Source organism: Mesoplodon mirus, assembly GCF_964341445.2.
Source record: "Mesoplodon mirus genome assembly, chromosome: 18".
Taxonomy (NCBI): domain Eukaryota; kingdom Metazoa; phylum Chordata; class Mammalia; order Artiodactyla; family Ziphiidae; genus Mesoplodon; species Mesoplodon mirus.
In genome coordinates, this window is record NC_138994.1 from 27,796,346 (window position 1) to 27,805,280 (window position 8,935).

Genomic DNA, 8,935 nt, shown 5'->3' on the forward strand with positions numbered 1-8,935 from the left:
GGCACACCTCCGTCAGAGCACTGCTCACGCTGAGTTATAACTCTGATTCCTCCATCAGATGGAGCTCCGGGATGGGTGGGATGGGTGGATTGGGGGTGTGGGCAGGCAAAAGCCATGTCACTCGGTCTTTGTGTCCCCCAGTGCCAGGAAGATGTGAGATGCCTGTGCCAGGTAAATACTAAGTGAATTGGAGGACAAACACCCTCTCAAGGGTCTGGCCTGGAAGACTTCCCTCTGGAACTCACCCCACGCCTATTACGCTGAGACCAGCGCCCTCTGCTAACCGGACAGTCCCTCTGCTCTGCACCCTGCCTCTAACAGATCCAAGTGCACCACCTTGGAAGGCTTCTTCCAGAAGAGCCCCCATCCTATTTGCATCCTGTGCCAGCGCCGGCAGTCCCTCTGACCGGGGAGGGGCACCAGCGTCCACCTTGCTCTTACCTCTGCATCCTGCTCTTCAGTGGTGGCGACGAGGCCCGCAAAGTTGCAGTCTGGAGACGCCGCTGGCGTCACCTGCAAAGGAGCAACAAAAGTCAAGGTGCAGATGCCACCGGCTCTCCTACCCAGCTCGCCTGGCAGCAAACCGAAACCAAGTCCTCAGGACAGAAGTGGTGCCACATGGAAGATCACATCTGAGGGAGTCTTTGATTCAACAACCCGGTACCGTGTTTTCCAGGGCTCCCCTCCCGAGCACTGGGGGGCTTTGCCGATCTCCCTGGCAGGCCCTGGACTGAGCTCCTTGGGACTCGAGTACAGAGCAGAGCAGAGCGGCGAGGGCGATCCCATGCTCCTCTCTTACGTCTCCTTCTTCTGAGGGGGTCCTGCTGGCGGCCCGGGGGCAGGGGAGAGCCTCCCCGTCCTCTTCCGTGCCAGGGGCGATGTAGGAGCCGGACATGGAGGAGACGGTGTCGGTGCTGACCTGGGAGGACACCATGGACATGACCTTCCTTCTTCAAGTCTGGGTCCCCAGTATGTTGAGGGGGGCAGAGGCGGGGAGAAGAGTGTTTCCTGCCCTCAGCTCAGCTCTTCAGGAGGCCTGGCGCATTTGCTTCAGGCCAGCATGGAATCCCATCCCGGGGGCCTTCCCGTCACTGGAGCTGGGGGTGGCCTGTCCCGTGGGCAGACGGTGAGGGTCCCCAAACACTGAGTTCCTGAACATTGCCCCTCATCCCTTTCCTGGCTGGCGATACATGGGGGAGGGAGGATAGGGAAGAGGTGGAAAGTGAGGAGACAGAAAGCTAGCTTCTTGCTTTGGGAAGGGACTGTACCACACCTGAGGGTGAAGTGGCTGAAGGGCTTCTCACCTCAAACGTGGAGATCAAAGGAAATGCGAAACCTGCCCAGAGAGCTTGAGTCATGGGCTCAAAGCCACACAGGGCAAAAGAGAAAGGACAACTCAGTGCAACATGGGGTCCTGGATTGGGATGTTGGAATGGAGAGGAGCATTCCTGGGGTGATCTGCAAGACGTGAAGGGGGTCTGCGGTTACATGGGATTACCAGGTCAGTGTTCATTTCCTGATTGTGATGGTGGTACTGGGATTATGGAGGCGTGTCCTTGTTCTAAGGAAACACACACTAAAGTATCTAGTGCTAATGGGGCAGCCTGTCTGCAACTTACTGTTAAGGGCGCAAAATATATATTGACTGGGATTACATCGAATCTCTAAATAAATACGGAGTCACTGAACGTTTTTTCAAAAAGCCACCCAGCCAAGGGCCGGGGCAGGGATGAATAGGAGGGACAGGATCCACTCACGCTTCCCGCCTCCTCCACCGCCAACCCCCAAACGCTGCCTGCTGAAAGGGTGTGTGAAGCCCTGTGTTCTGGCCGCTTCGGAGCCCCCTCTTAGCTTTGGCTGCTCGTTGGCAGCATCCATGGACCCTTAAAAGTGCCAGTGTTTGGGTCCCAGCCCCAGAGACGCTAGTCCCAAGCATAGGGATTTTCAGGAGCTCCTGGGGATTCTTCCTGGCAGCCAGAAGCTTCTTCAGCCTTTCCTTACCTGGCAGGCAGTTCTGCAAGACCCTGACCTTGCCCCTCTTCCCCCAGCATGGGCCCAGGCAGAGGGTGAGGAGGGGGGACAGTGACCGGCCCCACCTGTCAATCCAGGATGTACCCCTTTTGGCGGGGGCTGGAGGCTGAGCCTGGGGACCAGTGGAGAGGCTGGAGCCCCCATGTTCCCCCAGTGCTGGGGAGCGTGGGGAGGAAGGCTGGAGGGTGGTGGGGAGAGGGAGGGAGTCGTTGCTTAGGGGGTGAAGGGAGTCTCAGAGGGAGGTTGGGGCAGCCTCCTCAGCAAGCGGTGGGAAGGGGATGGGCTGCCTCCTGAGCTCTGTAAGGCCCCAACCCGCCTGGCCCTGCAGTGTGCGCACCCTTCGAAAATATTTTGAGTAATTAGCAAGGGAAAGCAGCAAGTTGGCGGGGGAATGCCAGGTTGTCCTGGAGCCAGCCTCCAGTGCAAGGAAAGAAAGGGGCCTCAGGAGAAAGGGGCCCGTGGAGGCTGGGCAGGATTGTGTAGGACAGTGCCCGTTTGTGTGTGTTTGTGTGTGTGTGTCTGTGCGCACGTGCACGTGAGTGCTGGGGGAAGGGGCTGTGCACCACAAGGGCGTGCTTGCGCGGCCAGGTGCAGGCTCGGGGGAGAGATGGGTTCCAGGCAAAGCTGGGGTGAGGGGGTGGAAAGGTGCCTGCTGAGTGTCACATATTTGCTGTGCCTCAGTTTCCCCATCAGAACTCTGGTACGTTGATTCCTCACAGGCTGGAGCTGTAGGGTCTAGGCACCCCGTCTTCCGTCTGCCCTGATGGCCTCCCTCAGCCCCAACCTGCATTGGAGGGAAGGCCCTGGGCGGGGTGAATGAACCCCAGGGTGGCAAGTGGGGCCCCAGGGGCTGGGGCCCTCTGACCTCACACCCTGTCCCTTCAGGAAGGGACCAAGGGAGGGAGGAGCTGGAGACAGGCCCAGGCGAGGACCGCAGGTGAGTCTGGGCAGGCCCTCAACTTGGGCGAGGTGGGGAACGTGAGCCGAGCCCTGGGCAAGAACGGCCTTTGTGAGTGAGTCCTCAGGGCCAGGGAGGGGGCTGTGCCTCCTTTGCCGCCTGCTCCTCGGGGCTGTGGGTACAGTCTCCCCATTGCACATAGAGAGGTGCCGAGGCCCTGGCTGCAGGGGACCCCCGAGGGCCGCCTCTCAGCCCCTTTCTCTCTGGGCACCCAGAGATCCTGAGGAGTGCATCAGGGGACACTCTGCAGGCCTTTGGTGCCCCCCATCTTCCTCCCAGCCATTCCCCCTTGGGCCGTGGCCTCCCCAAAACTGGCCCATGCTTTTCCCCAGAGAAAGTTGCAAGCAGGTCCATTTTGAGACTTTTTAAAACTTTAGTTTTAAAAATGTTTTTATTGTAAATCACTTTCTATGAAAAAGGTTAAATTGCCCGATGGGTTAGGAGAGTGGATGTGGGATGCAGCCCAGGGCGTTTATGGTGGAGCAAGACACTCCCCTGCAGGAGTGCAAGCAAGGGCACGGGGCCATCCCCCCATTCCTGGTCCCAGTGGTTCTAGCAAGCACTGCGTCCCTCCCAGTTAAGCCTCAGCTCTAGCTACACTCACTACATTAGTCTGTCTGTCCCCTTTCCCTCCGCAGCTTGGCTGCCCCAGCCCCTAACCCCCAGATCCCCATCTCCCCGCTGCTCTCAGCCTCAAGTTGGGCTCAAAGATTAGGGACACATACCCTCTGCCCCACCTCTAGGGATGAAGCCAGAAGATCCCAGAGGCCTTAGAAAATCTCCTGGCTCCACCCGGCACCCCGGCCTCCTTTCTGTCTCCTCTCTCTTCCCCCCTCCGCCTAGCTCCTCCTCACAGACTGCCGGGAGAGGCCTCTTGGGTGTTCATTTGCAGTCACCTAATCAGCATTGGTTGTACCTGGGAACTTGCTCTGGATAGAGACCTGGGGAGGAGAGCAGGACAGAGAGAAGCTTGGAAGCTAAGGTGTTCTGGGGCGGGCCCTGTACTGATGTTTCCAGCTTGGCCAGGGCCCCTCCAAGCCGCAGCTCTCATAGTGCAGGGCCCTTAGCGTGTCTCTGGGGCAGGGAAGAAGTGGATCAATGAAACACTGTGTGTATGGGGGGCTGGGGAGCGGAGGCAGCAATTTGGGTCCTGGGCCCCAATTCTCAGCCTGCTGGACTAGAATCTGAGGATGGCCTGGGCTGGGGGCCGTGTGTCCTGGTGGGGTGAGCTGGCCCAGCCCCTGCCTGGGCGGTAGGGTGTCCATGGGCCTGCACTGGCGGGGAGGGGGGCAGTCTGGGCCCAGACTTCGGTGCTGTCTGGAGGTGGGGCAGGGCCTGGCTTCTTACAAGAAGGCGCCCAGGCTGGCCCAGTCATGCAGGTCAGAGGCCAGTGTGGCATCCCCGGCCTCAAAGAGGGGCTCGGGGGGCAGGGAGCTACGGGTGCTCTCGTCCCAGGGGTGCTCCAGGAAGGATGTGGCCAGGAAGGTCTCATCAAAGTCCAGGCTGTCGGTAGCCTGCTCCGCTGGAGGCCCCCAGGTAACAGGGCAGTCGATGTGGTGGCCATGGATGGTGAGGTCCACGTCCCCGTGTGAGGCAGGGCTCAGCGGCGGGATCAGCTCCGAGATCTCCAGCGTGCCCAGCTCCCCGTCCAGCGTGCCAGCGTCCAAGATGGCCTCCCAGTCAAAGTTGCCCTTGAGGGGTTCCAGCTCACCCTGCTCCTCCTGGGTCAGCAGCAGGGGGCTGGAGGGCCGCGGGACCTTGGCCTCCTGCTTGGGCAGCGGCTGTTGACGCTTGCGCCCCAGCCTGCCCTCGCCTGCACCCCAGCCCGCCTCCCCAGTGGCCTCCTCGAACTCCCGCAGCAGCTGCTGGGCCTCGGTGCTCACGGTCAGTGGCCCGGCCCATGGGGCGGCGCTGGGCTCTGGCACGGCCTGGCGGGCAAAGGCCGGGTGGATGTGGACTGGGGGCAGCCGCTGCTTCTTCAAGGCCCCACTCAGCAGCCGCTCGGCGTACTGGGGGTCGATGCACCAGAAGCCCCCCTTGCCTGGCTCGTCCTTCTCCCGAGGCACCTTGATGAAGCCCTTCTTCAGGGACAGGTTGTGGCGGATGGAGTTCTGGACACAGGGAGGTAGGAGAGAAGGAAGACAGCTGGGAGAGTGGGTGGGGTCAGTGATGGGGAGTTCCTAGCGCCACTGCCAGTCCCACCACCACCTTCTCTCCGATGGGGGCAGGGGAGACAGAGGCGCTGCTCCGAGCGGGAGGCTCTGGGACACCAGCCACGGGGCACCAGGAGCTGGGAGTGCTGTCGGGGGCTTTTGTTCCCTTTGGCCAGGATATCTGCCTGCTCGGTCATCCGAGCCCTGAGCCGCAGGGTGGCTCTCAGTGCCAGCCTGTCCTGCCCTCCCTCCCTTACCCCGCTGCTTGCGGCCTCTGGTCAAAGGCCTTGGCTCCCCCAGGTCCTGGACGGCCATCTCCCTCTGCCTGGGCCTGGCTGGCCTTCTCTGTTTGTGAAATGAGTGAGTGGGTGTGAGGGTGTGTGTGTGTGGGGGGGATGAAGTGTGGGAGGATCTGATGACTTTCCTTGTTTCTAGAGCCGGCTGCTGGCCTGGGCCCTCACCCACCATGTCCCCCTCCTCCCACCCCAGGCTCTGAGGCCTCAGTTGATTATTACCCAGCCAAGAGCATAGCGCTCATTCCTGGGGCCTCTCAGGCTTGGGGTAGTGTGTGGGGGGGTGGAGGGTCTCTGCTTTCTCACCAAGGTTACAAATGGTACCTGCCCCAGGGTCAGGGCCCAAGCAATCATGGAATAGCTGTGATTACAGGAACTCTGATCCTGTGACCTGTGCCACAGGGAAGGATCTGTGCATCCTCAGGGTCTCTGTCCCCAAGTAGCCCCTGATCCTGATGGTCGAAGAGGCTCAGGGCAGCGTGTGCCCAGCCTGAATCACCATCCTGCCTTGTTCACGCCTGGGTGCACAGTCCAAACCACGCTGGGGCACAGGGGTCTGGGGCCTGGTGGGTGGGGCCGGCAGGTGAGTAGTGCCCCCTGGCAAGACTGGGAGGTTTACATGGTGGTCTGGGCCCCTTGGCTGCTCTGTGCCAGGTTCCGGAGACTTGGAACATGAAGCCAGTGTGGGAGGAAAGAGCCCCTGTGGAAAGCACGTGGCTGAGGTAATTGTCCCCCCAGGGAGTTTGATGAGAAGAGGGGGAGGAGTGTAGGCAGGAAACTAGGGAGGGCTTGGGGTGGGGGCTGGCACAGCAGCTTTCGGAAGGCCCCGTAGCCCTTCCACTGGGACACCGATGGCCTTCACACCCCGCAGCACGCCCCTCTCCCCTCCCAGAGCCCCTCCAGCCAACTGAAAGCAGGCGGGATGCAGAGTCTGGCAGGAACGATGCTCTGCCTCCAGTCAGGCCCTGACAAACTGACCTTGAGGAGGGGAGTGTCGAGGAATTCCAGGACTTGGGACAAAAATGTGTCCCTCAGTCCATCAACCTACCCTGGGGGGCTGTGTCCACGCATAGTTCAGCCCTGGTCTTTGGGCTGAGCCTGCCGGATGAGTGACAAGTTCTTTCCCCTTGAACCTCTATGTCGGCACCCCTGCAGCCCTCTGAACATCCTCCCTCCTCCGTCTCTGAAGTCAAAGGGGCAGCAGTCCAAGCACTGGGCTCCCTTGAGGTCCTTCCTGGACGGCCTTCCTCTCTCGGGGCCCTGGCCGTACCGCGCCTACTTGGCCTGCGGATCTGGGATGTGAGTCCAGTCCGCGAGGGCATGGGGAGGGAGGGAGGGAGTGCCTCCCTACCTGCCAGGTGGGATCAGCGTGGCGGAAGTAACAGAAGTTGTCCGTGATCCACTTGTAGATGGCCGACAGGGTGATCTTGGTGGCCTTGCTGGCCTGCATGGCCATGCAGATGAGCGTGGCATACGAGTAGGGCGGCTTCACGTGCGGGTTGGTGGCGTAGTCCACGTCGTCGGGAGGCGAGGCCTGCAGCCCCGAGGGGGCGCTCCGCGGCGTGCAGGAGGACGTGGGCTTGCCGGGTGTGTGCGGCTGCCCCAGGCAGGCGGGGTCCGCCGCCAGGGGAGACCCCGGCTCGGCCGAGCCTGCCAGCTCGTGGGAGCCGTGGGGGTCGGTGTCCCCCGAAGGCAGGGCGGGGAGCTCGGCGTTGAGAATGGAGAATTCCTGCAGCCACTGCAGGCTGGTCAGGCTGTCATTCAGGGCGTTGGACTCCTCCAGGCCGCCTTCCGGTCCGGCCTCCTCCGCTGCCCCTGCTCCCGAGACGCGTAGCCAGCTCTCCGCCATATCTGCGGGGACTCTCCGAGGGGGCTGTCAACATCCACGAGCCGAGCCGAGGGTGGCCGCCGAGCTCTCCGGCCCGCTGACTCCCGCGGCTTCAGTTACGCAGCCTCCCGGAAGCGGGCTTCCATCCCGCGATCCGGGGGTAGCCTCCTCCAAACGGAATGTGGTGCCTGCGGGGACCAGAGCGGGAACTGAGCCCTCTTTCCCCACCCCCGAGGGGAGAGTGTGGGCGAGGGGGGAGGCTCTTACTAAAATCCTTCCTGCAGCTGGGGAGGATCTTTTACTGCCGACGTCTGGGAAACAGAAGGTGTGCCCGGGGCTCCGACCCACACGGGGTTCGCCTCGCTCTTTTCCTCTTGGATCTTTAAGAGGAGACTTAATTAGCCCAACGAGGGAATAGTGTAGGGGCATGCGAGGCCACCCGTTTCTCCCTCAAAGCGGGGAATTAACCCCCCTCTCTCCGTCCACAACCAATGGAAATGGGGCGAGAGAGTCCAGGAGGGCAGTACGACGGGTCGGGGGGCGGGGGAGGTCGTCTGATCTTTGAAAAGGGATATTAGGATGGGGCTCAAGGGGAAGGAAGGAAACAATACAGAGAGTTATAAGGGGGTGGGAAGTGAGTGTCCCCCAAACGCCTCTGATGTCAGTCCCCGGGCCCTCCACTTCCGTCGGGGACGGATGGGAGAGCGGGCTGGTACTGACGCCCTCCCTTCCCACGGCCGGCAGCCCTCCCCGTCCCTTACCTGGCTCAGAGCGCAGCCCGGGCCAAAGGAAGCTTCTCAAAGAAATTCCTCCCACCGCCCACCCTCACCGCGGCTCTCTGCTCCCAGCTCCAGGGCCCAGCCAGCAATCCTCGTCGCCACTCACGCCCGCCGGCGCCTCTCTGAAAGCCAGCGGCTGGGGACCGGCACTCAGTAGCCGCTCGCAAGGCGTCTCCTGCTGCCGTGGCGACGCCCCGCCCATATAAACAGCTTCCGCTTCTGCCATTGGCCAGGGCATCTCCAAAGAGACCGCGGGCTCTTAACGGCTCTCTCACGCGGTAACTCTCTTCCAGCTCCCTCCTGCCGCCCTCTCCCGCGCGCGACCCAGCCCCCTACCCGCCACCGCGTCCCGGCTCCGCGCATTCCCGCCCGACGGCCCCGCGCAGGGCTCGGAGAGGCGCGCGGCTCGGCGCTCCCGCAGAGGCCCCGGGGCCCTCGGCGAGCAGTTCGCCGCGGGAACCGTCCTCCGCCCCACCCCCTTCCCATCTGGGCTGCTCAGAGGTGGCGACGGCTCCTGGGACGCAGCCCGTGGCGCGGGGGCCAGGGCTGGGTGCATGCTTGGGGCTTTCCTTTCCTCTCCTCTGGGCTGCGAGTGGCACTTCCTCACGTTTCTGCGGCCTGTCCCGGTCTCCCGACCGAGTGTCGTCTTGGTGCCCGCAAGCAGGTCTGACTCTCCGATGCCACCTGCCGCTCAGGTCCGCAGAAACCGCAGCCCCGGTCGCAGGCACCCCAAGGCGGCTAGGGTAATCCAGTGTTTCCCGGTAAGCGCCCCCTCCCCGCCCCGTCCTCAGCAAGATTCCCAGAAGCTGACATTCCAGAGGCTTCTTCGGAAGTGCTCTCCCTCCTTTCCAGATAGCCGAGGAAACAGAGCCGTTGGGTGAAAGCCAGGAAAG

At 62.3% G+C, this 8,935-nt stretch overlaps 1 protein-coding gene across 1 annotated transcript; it reads right to left on the reverse strand.

Moving 5' to 3' along the window:
* Positions 1 to 4,332: 4,332 nt before the first annotated feature.
* On the reverse strand, positions 4,333 to 7,284 carry LOC309793470 (forkhead box protein J1-like; the record flags this gene model as incomplete). Its single annotated transcript, XM_082603937.1, has 2 exons — positions 4,333 to 5,100; positions 6,787 to 7,284. The coding sequence occupies 2 exons, from the start codon at positions 7,282 to 7,284 to the stop codon at positions 4,333 to 4,335; spliced, it is 1,266 nt and encodes a 421-aa protein (XP_082460063.1).
* Between the last annotated feature and the right edge of the window lie 1,651 nt (positions 7,285 to 8,935).